The sequence below is a fragment of the Lissotriton helveticus genome, chromosome 11 (assembly GCF_964261635.1).
Source record: "Lissotriton helveticus chromosome 11, aLisHel1.1, whole genome shotgun sequence".
Taxonomy (NCBI): Eukaryota; Metazoa; Chordata; class Amphibia; order Caudata; family Salamandridae; genus Lissotriton; species Lissotriton helveticus.
Window position 1 is genome coordinate 162,131,981 of NC_136072.1, and position 20,058 is coordinate 162,152,038.

Below are 20,058 nucleotides of genomic sequence, written 5' to 3' on the forward strand. Positions count from 1 at the left end.
CTGCGGTTGTTCCGCGCTTAGACAAAAAATACAAAGCCCCACTGTCTGCAGCGGTTTGCCTAAATGGGCACCCTAAACCGGATTCAGTGGTCACACAAGCGGCCCAGAAACACTCACGCAACCCTTCCTCCCCGCTGTCCGCTCCTCCGGACAAAGAAGGAAGAAAACTGGACACGATCGGCAAAAGGTTCACCACGACTTCGGCCATGACCGTCAAGGTAGCCAACTCCATTGCCTTATTGGGGCGTTATAATCGCCAACTCTGGGAAGACATAGCCCCATATTTGTCAGACCTGCCGGACTCGGTCCATGTGGAAGTCCAGGCTCTACTAGTGGAGGGTCAATCTTCGGCTGCCGAAATAATTGACTGTGCTATCGATGCAGCCATGACTGGCTTTCGTCAACTTGCTGGAGCTGCGGTCCTACGCCGTCAAGGATGGCTTAAAGCGACGTCCTTCCGCCAGGAGGTGCAGTCCAAGGTCTTGGACATGCCCTTCGATGGCCAGCACCTTTTTGGGTCCAAAATCGATGAAGCATTGCAAACCATGAAGAAGGACACGGATACGGCAAGTGCTCTGGGTACCTTACAATCCCGAAACCAGTCCTTTCGAGGCAACAGATCTAGAGGACAGTCCTCGTATCGAGGTTCCTATCAGAATAGGTCCTCGTACTCCTATTCTAACAAAGGTCAATACCAACACAAGCAACCTCAAGGCCGTCAATCATCCTATGGACGATCTACCTTCAGAGGCAAGACTACAAAGAGGGGCACTGGAGGCCGCCAGTGACGAGCTACTCCAGCCAGTCCAGCCACCCTATCCATCCTTACAAATTGGAGGAAAATTGACCCATTTCCTCAACAATTGGCAACTCATAACCACGGACAAGTGGGTTCTCCAAATTATACGTTTTGGCCATTCCCTCGAATTCACCACCATCCCTCCCAGGACTCCTCCTCGCAGGCGGGCGCACAGAAACTTACGCCTGCTTCTCCAGGAAATTTCTGTAATGCTGAAGAAAGGAGCTATCGAGCGCGTTCCGGCACCCCTGAAGGGGAAGGGCTTTTACTCCCACTTCTTTCTTGTACACCAGAAAGAGGACAAGTGGCGGCCCATTCTGGACCTCCGAGCGCTCAACGTCTTCCTACGAAGCCAATCGTTCAGGATGGTGACGATTCAAGAAATTCTAGGCATTCTAGAAAGAGGGGATTTCATGACCTCCTTGGATCTCCAGGATGCCTACTACCACATTCCCATCCTCAAGTGTCACAGAAAATTCCTGAGGTTCGAGGTGTCAGGGCAACATTATCAATTCAAGGTACTACCATTCGGCCTCAAATCCGCGCCGCGGATTTTCACGAAGTGCCTTGCACCAGTGGCAGCTTTCCTGCGTCAAATGGGTCACCAGGTCTTCCCCTACCTAGACGACTGGCTGGTGAAAGCACCCTCGGAGGAAGACGCAGCCACATCCTCCAACGCCTGCACAAATCTTTTTCAGAGGCTGGGATTAACCCTCAATCTCAAGAAATCCTGTGTCGTCCCTACGACAAAAATTACATTCCTCGGAGCAACCTTGGACACAGAGTGTGCGAGAGCCTTTCCCTCGAAGGAAAGGACAGACAAGATATTGTCCCTGGCCACGGCTGTGGCGAACAGGACAAACCTGAAGGTCAGGACCTATACATCCCTCCTGGGCATGATGTCCTCCTGTATACTCCTCGTCCCTCACTGCAGACTCAGAATGCGCCCGTTGCAGGAGGCGCTCGCGAGCCAATGGACTCAAAGTACTGGCTCTTTCGAGGACACTGTCTGGATAACACCCAAAATGACCAAGAGTCTAACCTGGTGGAGGAGTCGCAACAATCTGACCGTAGGACTGTCATTTCTCCTTCCGGCAACACCTCTGGTGATCACCACGGACGCTTCCCTGGAGGGATGGGGAGCTGTCCTTCAGGACCTTCGGATCAGCGGCAAATGGGAAACTCAGGAAAAACAGCTTCATATAAATCTTTTGGAGCTGAGAGCCGTGTATCTAGCGCTACAGGCCTTTCTACCACGCATCCGGCACTCCCCAGTGCTCGTCAAAACGGACAACACCACGACGATGCACTATCTCAACAAACAGGGAGGAACGCGTTCGCTCTCTCTATCACGCGAATCGCAGAAGATCTGGAACTGGCTAGTGCTGCAGGGAATCGCACTCAAGGCCGCCTATGTGCCGGGCAAGGAAAATACCATCGCCGACGCCCTAAGCAGGCAACGATCACTCTCCCACGAGTGGGAACTGAGCGACAGCGCGCTGACTCACATCTTCTCTCAATGGGGAGTCCCAAGAATCGACCTGTTTGCCACCAAGGGGAACGCCAAATGCCCAAGCTACGCAAGCTGGCATCCCCAACAAGGATCGCTGGGGAATGCCTTTTCCATCGGTTGGTTCAGCGTGTTTGCTTACGCTTTTCCTCCGTTTCCCATGATCCCGAGGCTCCTCAGGAAGATGAAGGCGGAGCTCTGTACCCTGATCCTGATTGCCCCATACTGGCCGAGACAACACTGGTTCTCGGATCTACTTCGGCTCTCTATCAAGACACCGATTCGTCTGCGACAGCACCCGAAACTCCTGACGATGTCCAAGGGGCAGGTGCAACACCCGAACCTGCCATCGCTCAGCTTATCGGCCTGGCTCCTGAGCACAGAGAGTTCGGTGGCCTAAATATCCCGCAGGACTGCAGAGATATACTGGCAAAAGCGAGAGCAGACAGTACCAACAAAACCTACTCTCTCAAATGGAAAAGATTCTGCATTTGGTGTTCGGCCCAAGGCCTGCAACCGCTGTTAGTCACTCCTGAACAGCTATTTCCATACCTGCTGCACTTGGCACGATCAGGACTGGCACATGCGTCCATAAAAGTCCACCTAGCAGCTATATCGAGGTTCACCAGAACTTTCACGGGACCTTCCCTGTGGTCCAATCGACTTGTCAAACAATTCCTGAAGGGACTTTATAGATCCTTTCCGAGGCCTCGGAAAGTCCCCCCAATGTGGCATCTGAACCTAGTTCTCAACCAACTTATGAGGCATCCCTTTGAACCCATTCATCGGGCATCCATCAAACACGTCTCATGGAAAACTGCGCTCTTGCTCGCTCTAACATCGGCCAGGAGAGTGAGCGAACTTCAAGCCCTGTCCATTCAGGATCCATACCTGCAATTCAGACAGGACAGAGTGCTGTTAAGACCGAACCCAAAGTTCATACCGAAAGTGCCTTCGGACTTTCATCTCAATGAGCCAATAGTCCTTAGGTCTTTCTTTGCAAACCCTTCCACCGCAGCCGAAAGAGCACTCCATTCTTTAGACCTCAAGAGATGTCTAAAGTTCTATCTGGATAAAACCAAAGACTTCAGAAAATCTTCACAACTATTCGTGGCATACAGCAATCCAAGAATGGGCCTGCCTCTCACGAAGCAAAGCATCTCGAGATGGATTTCCTCGGCGATTGCGTTCTGTCATACCAAGGCCGGACGGCCTTTGACTGATCGTGTCACTGCACATTCCACCAGGGCGATGTCCACATCAGCAGCACTTTTCGCTGGAGTGCCGATCCTGGACATATGCAGAGCGGCGACCTGGAAGTCACCGCACACCTTCTCCAGACACTACTGCCTGGATCTCGAACTTCAGAAGGATGCAGCAGTGGGCCAGGCGGTGCTACGCCATCTCTTTCAGTGAGGTGAGCCTTCCCTCATCCCGCCATCCAGGTATGCACATTCTCTGCTATTGTGATGCTCTGCTTATGCTGTCTTTTTACATGCTATAGTACAATGTGTACATTGTCTAACATGCCTGCAGGGCACCTTTCCATCACGAATGTGCATGTCTAATTGCTAGCTACTCTGATTCAGGCATGTGAATCTATGAAAGACACCCCTAATACTGGATAAGAACTGCGTTACTTACCTGTAACAGCAGTTATCCAGTATTGGTGTCTTTCATAGATTCACATGCAACCCTCCCGCCTCCCCTGCGAAGTCTCACATCCCTTTCTCACAATGTTACGCCTAACTAACTGAGTGCGTACGAAAATCTGAGGGACTGAGGCTCCTCCCAGGAAGGTTCTAGAGGGAGGTCGGAGCTGATTGGCTGACTGTGAGAGTTTGGTCCTTTTTGCATAAGGACAAAGAAAGGCTACTAAGGTGAGACCCTTAGGCCTATTTTCTCTATGTATGTCTATAGGACATTACTTTTTTATGTACCGGAGGCTCCCGTCTCGACGACGGGGAATGATTCAGGCATGTGAATCTATGAAAGACACCAATACTGGATAACTGCTGTTACAGGTAAGTAACGCAGTTCTTTCTGAATTAGGGCTGGCTGAAAGGTGGTAACATACTACTTTGGAATCAAGTATGTCATTGTTTTGTAAGTCTGTGTCATTAAAGATGAGAACCAACCCTAGGAGAACAGTATAAGCAGTTCCCTAGAAAGTACATTCAAGCCAAACTGCTAGCGTATGGCCCCTCCGTGGGTAAAAATGAGACGGTGGATGGTCAGTTGATTCAGGTTTCCCGTTTCGGAAAGGGGACAAGATTTGCTTCTAGTTGCTGCATGTTTGTGGCGTATAGGTAAACTAAAAGGGAAAGTATAGTGCAGGGTGAAGACAGAGAACATATTGTGATAACCGTATTGGAAATAAATCGCAGAGAAGCTCACTACAAAGATATTTAATCATTCTTGCAGCAGAAAAGTTTTACATTGTGATGTATAAAAGTACAACTGGTGGAGCTGCTACTTCTGTTGTCAGTGGATAAGCATCTGTAGTGTGACAAAATAATACTTTAAAAATGGATTTAATGCTCCCCAGAGTCATTATTAGTAGTCTAGATTGAGTTGAGCGTTTTGAATCCTCACTTTTTTTTGTTTATTTTTTAAACGAAGTCTCCGCAAATGCCATGCGTTTTCCCAAGAATAAGTTCCATGAGTAAGTTCTATCTACATGTGCTTAAGGTTGCACCTCCTCAAAGAGGCCAGCAAGGCTGAAATGCTTATAAGGTTGCTTGTGTTTCTGTTCAGATGGCACACAGGTGAGAGGGTCTGTCCAGACAGTCCTTTGCTGTGGTGGTGCCAAGACTGATTTGCTTATAGAAGCTTCTTGCTTGTTATACCCCATGAAAGAAAAGATGGAATGCTGCCCTAACATTTACTAGTGTGTACCCTGTCCATCTCTGTTTTCACTCTTTCACCTGCTGACTTACTGCTACAGGTGAGAGAGCACATTTGCCTCCTACCGTTTGGAGCTTGACCTCTGCAGCACTATCATCTTGGTTCATCTCTATGTAGGAAGAGAGGGCTCTGTCTAGAATTTATTCCTGGAGAGCAACACCTATAGACGCTGGAGACCACCGGTTTCTTTTTTCTGAATCAGCCATATTCTATGCATGTTGGTCAAATAAGAGCATCCACCTGTTTTCTTCCACTCCCTCGCCTAACCTCTTCCCCGAAACACATATCTGAGCGTGGATTATAGGCTAAAAGTTAGATCAGAATTTCCCACAGTTGAAAGGAAACAAAGCGTCTATGTAGTTCACAGGCAATACTTCATCACTCAACATTAATTAGCACACTCCTGTTGCCAGGCTTGCAGTTTCATTTGAAAGACAAAGTTGTCATCAGTAAATAACTTTTTAATTTCCCTGTATTTTTTTATCTTGGTGACATGATGCATGTTGGCAGAGCACAGTGATGGAACGTGACGTCCACCGGCCCAGACGTTTGCTTTCTGATTCTCATGTGCATGTTTCCATTAAAAGAGCTTCATATCTTCCTGCCCATTTACAAATTGTCAGAAGTGCAAGAATACACAATAACATAATTAAACAAAACTTATTTTATTTGTAGTTTTTGATTTCACATAATTCAAACTACATTTGTCAAATTGGTGTTGGGACTTAATTGTTTGAGTTGTGTAATGTATGATGCTTTTTTTCTTTATTATTTTAGTTATTCCATATAACCCTTCAAGTCAAGAAAGCCTGGACCATGTTGGTGAAGAAAAGGAGGTAATCTATCCATTGCATTAGCCTATACTACCTTCTTAAGACTACATTGTAATAGGTTTTAATCAGAAACCCTCTCCCTTTATGCAGTATATTTAGCTAAGGTTGCAGAGTTAAATTTTTATCTCGAAACACCCAACTTGACAGATATGGTTGAGACAAAGTTTAATGTACTCCTACATTTCTGATGAATACTTCTAATCACAGATTCCTCACCTTTTGAATACTTCCCATGTGCCAGACTGAATCCACTTTTCTGTAGCAGTGCTCCCTGTGTTGTGTTGCTCCACACTGCCCTGAAAGTGACAGAGCAGAACATACAAGTGCCACTCCTGCACGCTGACGTCAGTTCTTTACTTTTTGTGCTTTGACATGAATCTGGAGCTGCACTCCCAACTCTCTGTTTTCCGATGTCTTGTAAAACTTTTTCACCAACGTACTAGGGAATGATATGTCCACCCAATAGAACAGGTTTCAAGCCTTGCCACAACTGCAGGAAGCATGTGTTCTGCATGGACCCGCAGAAGGAACCTCGGTCTTTGGTGTCTTGGCTCAGTTTTAAGCCATTCACCAAGCGTGCCCTCCTGCACATTAACACGATCAGAGACTGGCGGGTGAAGCTGTGTATGCTCCAAGTCAGTGGGGCAGACTCAGTCCCAAGAATATTCCTGCAATTTTGAGCTCAAAGTCCTCTGGTAAGTTGATGTCCAGTGTAATCATAAGAAAGTGAAGCATCCTCAACCCCATCTTGCTATGCCAGTTCCAAAGAAGAGGCACAAGGGTGTCACAATGTGAGTCACACACTTTTGAGGTCTGTGGCCACAGAACCGGTTCCTCACCTCGTCCACTCCCTCAAGGGGGTCATGCTACAAACATAGTGTGCTTCCAGCTTCCTTCACCATGCTTTTATACCCATGCAGCTGCCTCCATTAGGGTTACTATAACTAGGGCCACCCCTAGCACCAACTTCCTTCTTGGGACCTGTACTGATGCCGGTACAGACTTCTAATTGAGTCCAGAGATCCACACCGGTCTGCACAACATAGACGTTGGGGCTGGAATCACTGGTGTCAGAGAATGACCCAGTGCCAATGCCAGTGTTGGAAACTGAACTGACTTCAGCTCAAACTGTGTGCAACTGGCTGATGCCATCCGGGTCTCAAAGGAGAAGGCTCATTGGTCCAGTTGCAGGCGTTTCTCCCTTACCAATTCAGGACGAACTGTGGTGACGGGCACGTTTCTGATGGGTTGGGGTCATCGGAACAAGGTGGAGATCAGCGGACTTTGGTCTCTGTCAAATAGCTGTCTACACATCATTGTGGCAGACTTCAAGCCATTCATTAAGCTCAGACGTCTGCCGTCAGTCAAGGGGAGGGTGGTGCAGGTTCTCATGTACCACACTAATGCCATGTGGTACTGCAACAAGCGGCGTGGAGTGGGATCTTGTGTTCTGTGTCCAGAGGCTCTGCGCGCGTGTAGGTGGTTGTAGCGCTAGGGCATTTTCCCGATTGTGAGCCATGTAGCAGGTTCCTGAATGTCAGGACAAACTGAGCAGGGGACATCTGGCAGCACAAGTGGTGTCTACATCTTGAGGTGGTGCAGGGCGTCTTCCAGCAGTGGAGAGAAAACAGGCTAGATGTTTTCACCACCATCGAACATGCAATGTCTGAAGTTTTGCATATTGAAACACTGGAATCACATATGCCTTCCAGCCCCTTCCCTCCTACCCTGAGTTATGTAAAAGATCTAGAAGGACCGGGCCCAAGTCATCCTAACTGCTAGATTGGTCCAGGAAAGTGTGATGCCCGGGCCCTCTGAACATGAACATGCTGTCCTCTGATCAGGCTGACACTTCACAAGGAAGTCCTAACTCAGTAACGGGGCAGGGCCCTCCACCCCAATCTGCACAATCTTCACCTACTTGCGTAAAGTGGTAAATGTCATCCATGCCAACCTTTAACTAAATCCTTTTATGACGGGCATTGGGACAAATTTGTGGCCTGATGTGTAGTTTGCAACACTGACCCCTTTCAAGCTGTCCTTTCGTTCAATCTTTGGCCAGCAAGGCCTTCAATTAGGCCCTATAAAGTTTATTTGTTGGCGCTTTTGCCATTACTACACTGGACAACCCGTTCTTGTTCAAACCTCCTGTTATGATACGATTTATTAAAAGTTTGACACACATTTTCCCTCCCAAACTGTTGGTGAAGCCACAGTGAGACCATAACTTGGTCTTGTATTTCTCATGTGTACGCCCTTCAGCCAAATCATAGCTACTCGCTGCGTCTTCTGATCTTAAAGACTCTTTCTCATTGGGACTGTCAGTTTGTCTCATGAGTGAACCTCGGGCACTTCAAAAGCAACTTTTGCCACTTTTTTCATTGAAAGGTTTGCAATGAGGACTGTGGCCCTCTTACCAAAAGTTGTGACTAGTTCCACATTGGATAATCCATCACACTATCCGCTTTCCTTGGTACCCTTCACTTGTCAAAAGTGGGGGCGGAGCTATATTGTTTGGACCCCAAAAGTGTTCTAAGTTTTACATTGATTGTTCCAAGGATCATATTTCTTGTGGATTTTTCTGGAGCAAAGAAAGGGGAGGCAATGCAGAAGACTAACTTGTGGAGGTGGATAGTCCTCTGCATTAAGATGAGCTACTCATTGGCCAAGAAACAGCTTCCAGAACGTCTGAGAACCCATTCCACTAGGGCAGAGGCTGCTAACACAGAGATGGGATATGGAGTGCCTATTTTTGTCATCTGCCAGGCTGAGACGTGGCTGTCCGTGCATACGCTCACAGCCAGATTGGGCATGAAGGGCATTTTCCCCACTCAGTCCTGTAAGACTCCACTCCACAGATCCTCCACCTGGGGGCATACTGCTTTGGTATCTATTCTAAGGGGAGGAAAAAGAGGTTAGAAGTATCCATAAGGAAAAAAGTTATCTACCTTTGGTAAATATCTTTCTGGTAGGTACTCATCTAGTTGCAGATTCCTCCCCGCCTTTCCACCTCCCCATTCTGAGCAGTGCCTTTTTTAACATGTGTAAAAGACTATCGTTAGCACTTTGCATACTGTTTCCAACAATTGTTCACTGTTGGAAGGTGCATACAGGGTAAACGCAATTAAGTGCTGTCAGAGCTCAGGGATGGTGCTTCTATGAGGCTCCATTATGTCACTTATGGAAATCAGTGTAGAGTCATTGTAGAGTCAGTGGAGGGCCATGTGATTGCACCTAGCGGCATTCCAATTACCTCTATGGAAACACTTTCTGTATCTGGTCTGGTGCCTGGGGAGTATTCCAAGGTGAGGAATCGGAGGTTAGGTGGAGTAGCCACCAGAAGGAGCATTACCAAAGGTAAGTAACTTGTTAATTCAACTCCAAATATGCTTAAAACTAAAATGATATTAAACTAGACTGGTTATTCTCACTCGAACCTTGAGGTCGGAGGATTGCATTATTGCAATTTAATGGGCATTTCAGCTAGTGATTTTCTTGGTGTTTTGAAGTGACGCTGAATTTTAGTGGTCAAGCAATGATGGTCTTCTCAATGGCCCACCATGGTTGAACATTTTTGCACACTAGTAAAATTATAAGATTTTTTCTTTCATTTAGATCACAAACCTTATGTCATTTTCTTGAATTCAAAGATGTTCAGTAGCACTGTTGAGTAGTAACGTCACAAAAATCTTTTTCTCATGAACCCAATTTACCTTGCACAGTGAACTGTTCTTAATTAATGTCAATTCACTATCACATTATATACTTGTTTCACCCTGTCTTTTTTTCAAGCTTTAATATGAATTTGAGCGGGCTATAAATGGGAACAGCTTGGCATTAACTTCATCTGTGAGTTAAGCATTCTGGAATGGTTAGAAATGTTAGGGTGTTGTAGTTAGTGCCATATTTGTGACCTTCCAGTTACTTTTATTTTTAGGCAATGAATATCCGGGAAAGTGGCCGAGCACCTTCTAGTTTGGGTCTCCAAGATTTTGACTTGCTGCGTGTAATCGGAAGAGGCAGTTACGCAAAAGTACTTCTGGTCCGATTAAAGAAAACTGAACGCATATATGCCATGAAAATTGTGAAAAAGGAGCTAGTCAACGATGATGAGGTAATCCTGATAACCTCAATCCTTTATTTAATTACTCATTCCTTGCCTGTTGAAACCAAGTAGGAGATGCTCAATATCCTGTAGTCTATCCACAAACATCAAATTGGTTGGTCTTCCCACCCTTTGTAATTAGTGAGGCTTCTGCATTGGCACACAGGCAGTCACCAGTGGGGATGATTGTCCTTGGCTGTTCGCACAATAATTTGCAATCAGTTAACATGTGGAATCGGTCACTACCTTTGCCTTTCGTGCAATTTAAACGGACTTGGGAAGAATGAGCTTCTGCTGTTCCATTTGATGTTGGGAGGCTGGACTATAGCACTACCATCTAGCTGCCATGCATCTATTGTATTCATGTTGTGTTATGATAAATTAGTCTGTGTATTATGAAGTATTGCACTTCACATGCAGAACTTATTTTTTGCGTACAATTTGTATTTTTGCACAATACTAAAACTTTTTTTCATGTGAATGTTCTTACACACGGTTTAATGCATTTATTGTATTATCCTTCCCCACACTCGCCACATTAATACTCCAACTTGTATTTAGCTGGTAAAATCATTCTGCATTTAAAATGGCAGAATTATGTTGTGTATTATATCTGGTTCTCTGCCACCTAGTACACCTGACATTCATTTCATATTGAAGGATTTTCCTTCTTTTTTTTGACGTTCATTTATTCTGTCTGTTGCCTTTGATGGCGTTTAATTTGAACTTTTTTTGCTTTTTTGCTTGTTTTACTTTGTCAGTTAGGCTACTTCTTCCTTCCCTTCCTAGGAAGGCTGATACTTTTCATGACTTATTTATGTTGGTCTAATCGAATACAATTATGCTCTCATTCTGGTTAATTGGCACAACAAAAGCAGTTGAAAGTGTCATCATTTCTTTGTGGGGATGTTGCTTTGTTGGTAACGCAGCACGCACTGATCCCATAAGTTACTGTGAAAATTGTGTCCATCCCTAATTCTGATACTTCCCAACTCAACCAATTTGTACATTGTCATCAAAGTTTGGTAGTCTTAAACTGTCAGACCTCTGGATGACATTGACAGGACACAGACATTCATTTTAAAATATATGTTTGAGGCATGGGAGTTGTAGATTACATGCTTTGCATAAGATCGCCATCTAGTTTTGGGTCTGACTAGACACACCGTCCTGGTAGCCAGGTTACAGAAGAGCGCACTACCGTCAGTCTGGGTATAATAACAATGACAAACGTACATACAGTACTTCAAAGGGTAGAAAGTGGCCGGCTACCAGACAACCACACAGCACCCACAAAGTGTGTATTCAACAAATAAAAGAGCAATTCCTCCCTGAGCACTTGATGAAGAAAATATTAATATTAGTAAAAGTAGTTAAAACCAATTATTTAACAATAGGTACATCCAAACTAGTATTTCGCTTCACCAATCAGTCCTTTTCGTCGTCCATAAGGCAAATTCTTTCCAAATTTTCTTGTATAGATGATCCAACAGTAAAGATATCCAATATCTTTTATTTAGGAAAAATATCAAATAGTTCCAAAAAAGCGTTTTTTCAAATCAAGTTAATCAGCATTTGCAAAAAGGGAGCCAACACGTGTTTCGTCATGCACTAATATGTGCCAGTTGCCTTCGTCAGGGCTGCAACCCAAAGGAAATAGTATACAAATCAATACATTTCAAACACATGTATTCATGTCACAATTAAGGTTCAATTAAAACAAAGCTAAGAGATAAGTATAAGCAAGTCCAAACTCATCACCGGATATAGTGTCAAAGTGAGAGTGCTGAAATATACAGCAAGTCACCTAGCGTTGAAGTTTCACCATAGTGCACATTTTCCCCAAGACGTACATGTACTAAACAACAATTAGGTATTTCACCTTTGAACTCAAATTCCAAAAGTTTCAGGTATTAAACTTCTTGAAGTAATGTAACACTAGCCACTGTCAAAATAAAGAGAATTCTTAACAATTCAAAAATAACTATTATGTAAAAGTCTTACAATGACACTGTCTGGATGTCAGGGTATTAATAGTCATTCCTCCTCATTTTCATAAGTAAAAAAGCTCCTTCTAAATGGCACTCAGACCATAAGCTGATTTGACCACGATCTAATTTAACAAAAAAACGTATATTTATACAATCCATATATTTTTAACTGCTCACCTGTATTCTTCATCCACTAAGGCAATGGGTGAGCGACAAATATTCCAAATCAATAACGAAAATAATCCAAAGATATCCTACAATATGAACAGAGAGTCAATGTACCCCGTCCTCAAATAACATTCCCATACTGTCTAGAGACAAAATAATGTCCTGCTCACCTGTAGCTATTAAGCCAATAGTCTTAAAATACTCCTATACTCTACAACTTCTGTTATATATTTCTCCCATTCCTGTAAGTCAAATGAGATGAATTAAATACAAGTAAGTATCCCTTATCTGTTAACAATAGTACCCTGGCAATTATTCGGACACCTCACCTGAATTGTCCCGTAATTCAAAACTCACGAGTACGTGACCTACAATAAATAAGCCATGCGTCAGTATAAGTAATCCGTTAATAAGTACTTTTCTTAAAAGATTGTGAGACAGTTCAAGCATAACTCACCGTTACTCACGTACTCGTGAGTTTTCAATTATGGGAAATTCAGGTGAGGTGCCCGAATACTTTGAAATGTATTGATTTGTATACTATTTCCTTTGGGTTGCAGCCTTGACTAAGTCAACTGGCACATATTAGTGCATGACGTAACACGTGTTAGCCGCCTTTTTGCAAATGCTGATGAACTTGATTTGAAAAAACTCATTTTTGGAACTATTTGATATTTTTCCTAAATAAAAGATATTGGATATCTTTACTGTTGGATCATCTATACAAGAAAATTTGGAAAGAATTTGCCTTATGGACGACGAAAAGGACTGATTGGTGAAGCGAAATACTAGTTTGGATGTACCTATTGTTAAATAATTGGTTTTGTTTAACTACTTTTACTAATATTTATATTTTCTTCATCAAGTACTCAGGGAGGAATTGCTCTATAGTTTTGGGTCTGGATGTTTGCACTTTGTTTTACTGAAGACGTTTTCCCTAGTCATGAGGTAGGGGACTCCTCCCTTAGGTGATGGTGCACATGGTCATCGACTCCATTTTCAGATTGTTTTTTTGCCGCCATCTTGTTCTAATGTACCTCGCTGCGCTCCGGTTCAAGGTCGATGCTTTGGTCCTTCTTGGCGCGTATCACATTCACACTCGACTGTATTGTTTCCGTCCTTTCTTCGCCTTTCGTGATTCCTTAAGAAAATTTTGATTGGAGAGCCCGCGTTGGGCCTAGCCCCTGGTTCAACTCTCAGTTGATGGAACAAATTCCTTTCAAGTTCTGTCCTCCGTACCACACGAAATACCCGCACACTGACTCACACGAGGTATGCAATTTGTGTTTGTCACCCGACCACAGAGAAGACCACTGCAATGCGTGCCGAGCTTTCCGCTCCAAAAAGACTCATCGCGATCGTCAGGCCCGACGACGAGACATGCAGAGACAACAAGCTGGTTCCATTCCGGACCTCTTCGGACCTCAATCACACGAGGGGGAAGGTGAACATTTTAAGGATGCTGTTAGAGCACATACCCTTACCTCGAGGGTAGATAAAAAATACAAGCCTGCCCCATCAGATCCAGTTTACATAAAAAGTCAGCTACCATTAGATTTACTAGTAGTTTCTAATGCACGCAAAAAGGGCAAACTCCCAAACTACTGGAGACGCATCACCACCAGATAAGGAGTCTAAACTTCTTGATGCTTCAAGAAAAAGGATAACCTCCCAGGCTGCTAACTTCCGGCATATTTCTATTACACAGCGTTGCTGGTACGCTATGACAGCGCACACTGGGATGAAATGGAACAACTCATCCAGTTTCTCCCTCAAGAACACAAGTCAAAAGCGCAAGATCTGGTTTGTGAGGGGCAGTTAATTTCTAATCACCAAATAAGATGCTCCCTAGATGCTGCTGATACATCTGCCAGAGCGGTAAACACTAGTGTTCTTTTAAGAGGACACCCCTGGCTGCTCATATCAGGGTTTAAACCGGAAATTCAAACTTCCATGCTAAACACACCCTTTGACAAGGAACACCTTTTTGGGCCTGTGGTAGACACTTCATTGGATAAAATGAAGAAGGATACTGAAGTGGCTAAATCCATGGGAGCACTTCAGTCTCCACAAGGGCTTGGTTCCTTTTGTCGCTCCTTTTATTGAGCAGGATCCAAAACTACTTCCTCAGACACTGAGTCCACCTGTAAGGGCAATAACCAGCCCTCAGGTTCCAAGGGTTTCTTCCTAGGCGCTTACCGAGGAAGCAAGGGCAGAGGTAGTGGTTCCAACACACGTATCTCGCCATCCAATACAAAACAATGACTTGCCCATAGTTGTCCCCCCCCCCCCCCTCCCCCACCCGATCACTTAACACCTGTGGGGGGACTACTGCCACAATGTTTTACCAAAGTGGCAGTCAATAACAACAGACAAATGGGTTCTCCAAATTATCCATTCTGGTTACTGCCTGGAGTTAATCAACACTCCCCCAAAGCCGCACAGACTTTCACCGGATCACCTAGACCTTCTCAAACAGGAAGTGCAATCCCTGCTACTAAAACAAGCCATAGAGACCGTACCACCTCACCACAAAGGGTCGGGCGTGTACTCCTTTTACTTTATAATTCCAAAAAAGGGCGGCTCTCTCAGACCCATATTGGATCTCTGAGAACTCAATCTTTACATAAGTCCACTTCCACATGGTAACACTGCAACAAGTACTACCTCTTTTGCAAAAGGGCGATTTTCTTTCTATTCTAGATTTAAAGGATGCCTACTTTTATATTCCAATCCATCCGGCTCACCGCAAATTTCTCAGGTTTGTGGTAGCAGGTCAACACTACCAATTCAAAGTGCTCCCATTCGGAGTCGCCACTGCCTCCAGAGTCTTCACAAAATTCCTGGCGGTATTAGCTGCGCATCTCAGAAGACACAGCATACATGTCTTTCCCTATCTGGACGACTGGCTCATCAAAGCCAGCACATATCAGCAATGTTGCAAGCACACTTCACTAACCATTCAGCTGCTTCAACAGCTAGGGTTTCTCAGTCAGGTTAAAATCACATCTTCAGCCAAACAAAGTTCAGGATTACCTAGGAGCCACTCTAGATACTCCGAAGGTGCTAGCATATCCCAATGCAGCCAGAATTCAAAACATTCAGGCGCTCATTCTCAAACATCCACCCACTCAGTCACTTCCGTCTCGAGTGTTTATGCAACTGCTGGGAATGATGGCATCTTGCATCATCGTTTCCCACACCAGGCTACACATGCGTCCACTTCAAGAGTGTTTAAGTCAGTCAGTGAAACCAGTCTCAAGGTCTATTGACCAATCTAGTGTTGGTAAGCAGCCGTACTCCTCGCTCTCTGCAGCGGTGGAACACACAAAACCTATCAAAAGGGCGGCCGTTCATATACCCGATTCCACCGACAGTGTTAACAGCGGACGCATCCCTTACTGGCTGGGGAGCTCAACTTCAACAACACACAATGCAAGGGCTGTTGAGTGACCAGCAGAAGATGCTCCACATCAATCACTTGGAGCTCATGGCAATCTTTCTAGCTCTCAAACCCTTTCAAGATTTCTTATCTGGCAAAGCTGTGTTAATCTGAACCGACAGAATGACAGCTATGTATTACATACAAAAATAGGGGGGACACACACTCTCCAACTGTCCCACTTAGCCCAGGACTTCTGGAAGTGGGCTATTCACCACAACTTTATCTCCTAGCGGAACACCTCCCAAGAGTCGACAATCAAATTGCGAACCTCCTCAGCAGGTATCAAATACACGAGTGAGAACTTCACCCGCAAGTACTCCACCCATACTTCCAAGCTTGGGGGGTCCCTCACATAGACCTGTTCAAAACACCCGAAAACGCAAAATGCCAAAGCTTCGGCTCCAGGTACCCACACCCTTTGTCCAAAGGCAATGCTCTATGGATGAACTGGTCGGGGATATTTGCTTACGCTTTTCCGCCTCTCCAGCTCGTTCCATCAGTGGTTCGGAAACTCAGGCAAACATTACTCGTGCTAATACTGGTAGCTCCAACATGGGCATGTCAACCTTGGTTCACAACCGTGTTGGAACTCTTTCTGGTACCATACTAAAAATTACATTGGACTCCCAGTCTCCTCTTACAGAGCCATGGAGAAATCAAACACCCAGATCCCAAACAGCTGAACCTTGTGATCTGGCTCCTGAAGTCATAGTTTGGTTATCTCAACCTTCCACCGGACTATATGAACTTCATTAGAGAGGCAAGAAAGCCTACCACAAGGCCTTGTTACACAGCCAATTGGAAGAGTTTTGTTATCTATTTCAATAACCATCACATCAATCCCCTTGATGCTTTCCTATAGAACATACTGTGCTACCTATTGCATTTGCAGCAGTCAGCATTGCCCTTTACATCCATTAGACTGTATTGTGCTGCCATAGCAGCTTACCTTCAAAATAGGCAACATTTATCGCTATTTCGAGTGCCATTCATCAAAGCATTCATGGAGGGCTATTGTGTAGATGTGTTGGCAAGACAACAAACTAATGTTTGTCAAGCAGTACTTAAAAAGTTATTTCAGACAACTCCAACAGTTACAGGATAGCCACTGCTTTGGGGAGACTGCTGTATAGTCTATGCAAAGCATGTGATCTATAGCTCACATGCCTCGAACGAAAAATGCTACTTACCCACTATGCATCTGTTCTTGACATGTAGAGCTGTAGAATCTCATGCGCCCACCCACCTCCCGGGTACCTGTAACTGCTATGCTTCTCTGTTTTACTACACATACTTATGCATGGACATCTCTATTCTTTACTACTACTCCATTCTCTTACCCTCTACGGAAAACAATCTGAAGATTCCCCTACCTTGTGACTAGGGAAGTCTTCTTCCAGAAAAAAGTGCAAACATCCGGACCAAACACTAGATGGCGATCTTATGCAAAGGATGAGATTCTACAGCTCTACATGCCAAGAACGATGCATACTGGGTAAGTAGCATTTTCCTTTCGCAGCAAGTTGTGAATTTTTTATTTTGCCCCAGGCTAGAGTTTCTCAAATTAGTCACATGGGACCAAAATCTGGTCTGCAGAAAGCAAGGATGCAGTCCTATTTTGACCAGACTAATTCATAGCCACCTTATTCATTTTCAAAACTATTGCAAGCAAAAAATACAAAGGGGAAACAAAGTGGAATCTCGAGATAATGTGCCACATTGAACATCATGTCCTAACTAAAAAGAATCAATAGATGCTAAGATGCTTAATTTATCTAGATAGCTCTAAGGATGTCCTTGTCAATTGGCTTTCTTCCCACATCTACACTCCAAAGCAAGTCTGACTATGACTATGACTGTTATATCCTAAATTACTTCTATTGTTTTACGTAACTATTTGTAAAACTGATCCAGTGATTGTGCTACATTTCGCCACATTCTGTTGTGACATACCTCTTTCCCTCTTGATGTAACAATTCCCTCTTCTGGTGTGATGGTCAGTGACGGTGGCCAAAAGTATATAGTTTTAAACCAAAATCTTATGGTAAGACTGTAATGATCACAAGTAGTGCCTAGGGATCAGCAAGTAGTGGGAACGGCATACGCGACTGTCTATGATCTCAGTTCTGAGATTTTGGAAGATAATCAATGTATGATGAGTAATGGAATTTGAAAAGGGCAAACTAATCTGGATAGCAGTGGTACGCCTTATAGGAGAGAGAGCCCTAGTACAGGAGTTATATAGTTTACAAGTTGAACTATAAGGAGGCATATTTTATGTGGTTGGTAAGCTCATAGTGAGGTGCGAGTGAGGGGAGTGGTGTTGGGGGCTTGGGATGTGGAAAGTGGGACCGAGCAGGGGCACCCTTTGTCGCCTCTGTTGTTTGTGCTTGAGCTAGAGCTGCTAGAAATGCATGTACTTCTAAGGAGTTATCTGGAACTGGGGGGGGGTGAGATTGGTGGAGTACGGCTTGTCTTGCTGTACACAGATGACTTGCTGGTGTATCTAAGGGACCTGCATGTTTAATTTCCACTTTTGTTGGTAGTGCTGGAGCAGTTTGGTGGAGTTGCAGGGCTGCGTGTTATTGCAGCGAAGTCACTTGTTTTTCCACTGGGTCACCAATGAATGACATGCCTAACATCTGGCTGCACTAGGGACTGCCAGACGTGGGTCCTTTACTCACTTTGCCGCTGGATTGTAGCTAGCCTGGCTGATAAGTGGTGTTACCCCGAAACAGGTCCCAGGATGCTTGTTTCCGGTCCAGGGAGGACTTGGCCTGGCAGTTCGGGCTTGACTGTTCCCATGAGGCTCAGGGCCAAGACTAGTTTGCATATGGCTGGGTACAAACTGGGGCGGCGAAGTGAGCTAAAGAACAATGATGGATTCAAACCAGATCTGTGACTGGGGGTGAGGGTCTGAAAAGTTTCAGCACTCCTTCCATATTCTCCTTGTGTTTGCTTTGCACTGGGAACTGAAGCACTTTTGGCATCTGGGCATTCTGGTTAAGCATCTGAAGGAGAGGGAGTATACCCTGACTATAGGAAGGATCGTTGAGAGGCTAAGAAAATCGATTGACTTCTGGAACACTCTGCCAGAGCCATGCATCCAACCAACGATAATGGCAAAGATGGTTTTGTTGCCTAGATATTTGTCATCTTCTGAACATGACCTGTGATATCCCCGGGAACACACTTCGGGAACTTGACTTCTTGTTGGTTAAGTTGTTCTGGGCTGGCAAACTCAGCAGGGTTGGACAGTCTACCTTGAAGCTGGACAGGGAGGAGGGGGGCTTGAGCCTCCGTGATTTAAAATTATGTTATTACCCAACTCACCTGCAGTGTGCCATTGGGATAAAGCTTGGGAAAAATTGTTGTTGGGTGGCTGCTATGGAGTCTGTGTGCTTCAGAAGATACTGGATTTAATGCACCCTCTGACGTCTCTCGTGCTATAAGATCCCCCCCACCAAAAATATAGGGTGAGGTGAAATGTAGAGGGCGCCATTGCTACCCATTTTCCAGAGCAATAGACCTGATGTGGTGTGGCGGTTCAGAAGGAGGAACACGGAGACCAGAGTGAGGTAAATGTGGCTTTATTCGAATAAAGGTTTTTTCCTTCCTCTGGGTTAGTCTCTGTCGCGCTAGGGCTGCAGGGTCCAAGGTGTCTGTTAGGCCTCGGGATCTTCTAGGACTTGACCGCCTCGGATCTGCCTCTGAGGTTACCCGTTCATCTTCTCTCGTCTGGTTCCAGCGCCACATGCATAAAAGGAAAGAGAGGACTCTTAGCGGTTTTGTTCTTGCTTATAACTATTCCCAGGGGGAAAACCAGGGAAGTGGGGACACCAGTGCTTTGATGCTTTACAACCTTTCACGGTGTGAAAACGGGTGAAGGATACTACTGTGAGGAAAAGAGGTAAGAGGGAGGGTAGGGGTAAGAAGGTACGGAGTGGTGACGCTATGTACACTATTTACACGTTGCCGCGCCTCCCCAGCCAGCCCGAGACGCGTTGACGCACCTGGGTGAGCCACACTCCTCCGTGAGTGTGGCTGGGCGATGCTTGATAACGTTGGCCTCCAGGCACTGCTTCTCCCGTCTTCCGCTGCTCCACGCACTCCTTGCTCGATCCTTCTCCGTCCTTCACGCTCTCCACACGCTCTCCTCTCTTCTCCCAGGTGTCGGGACACCCGGTTTCTTCGTCTTCCGACCTTTTGTCCAATCCTCGATACCTCTCGTCACAGGGGGGCGGGCCTTGATCCGCTAGGCTTGTCATTTGGCACAATAGCGCATCATAGGTGGGTGTGT

The 20,058-nt window shown here is 45.2% G+C and overlaps 1 protein-coding gene across 2 annotated transcripts in view; it reads left to right on the top strand.

The window, feature by feature from the left end:
* PRKCI (protein kinase C iota) overlaps positions 1–20,058 on the top strand; it is a 210,894-nt gene that overhangs the window by 86,143 nt on the left and 104,693 nt on the right. For both annotated transcript variants that reach the window (XR_013602403.1, XM_078666177.1), the window contains exons 8-9: positions 5,994–6,052; positions 9,987–10,163. Coding sequence is in view for 1 of the 2 variants with exons in the window: in XM_078666177.1 (XP_078522303.1) it covers positions 5,994–6,052; positions 9,987–10,163 (236 nt within the window). In the remaining variant the exon portion in view is untranslated. The remainder of the gene's footprint in view (positions 1–5,993; positions 6,053–9,986; positions 10,164–20,058) is intronic.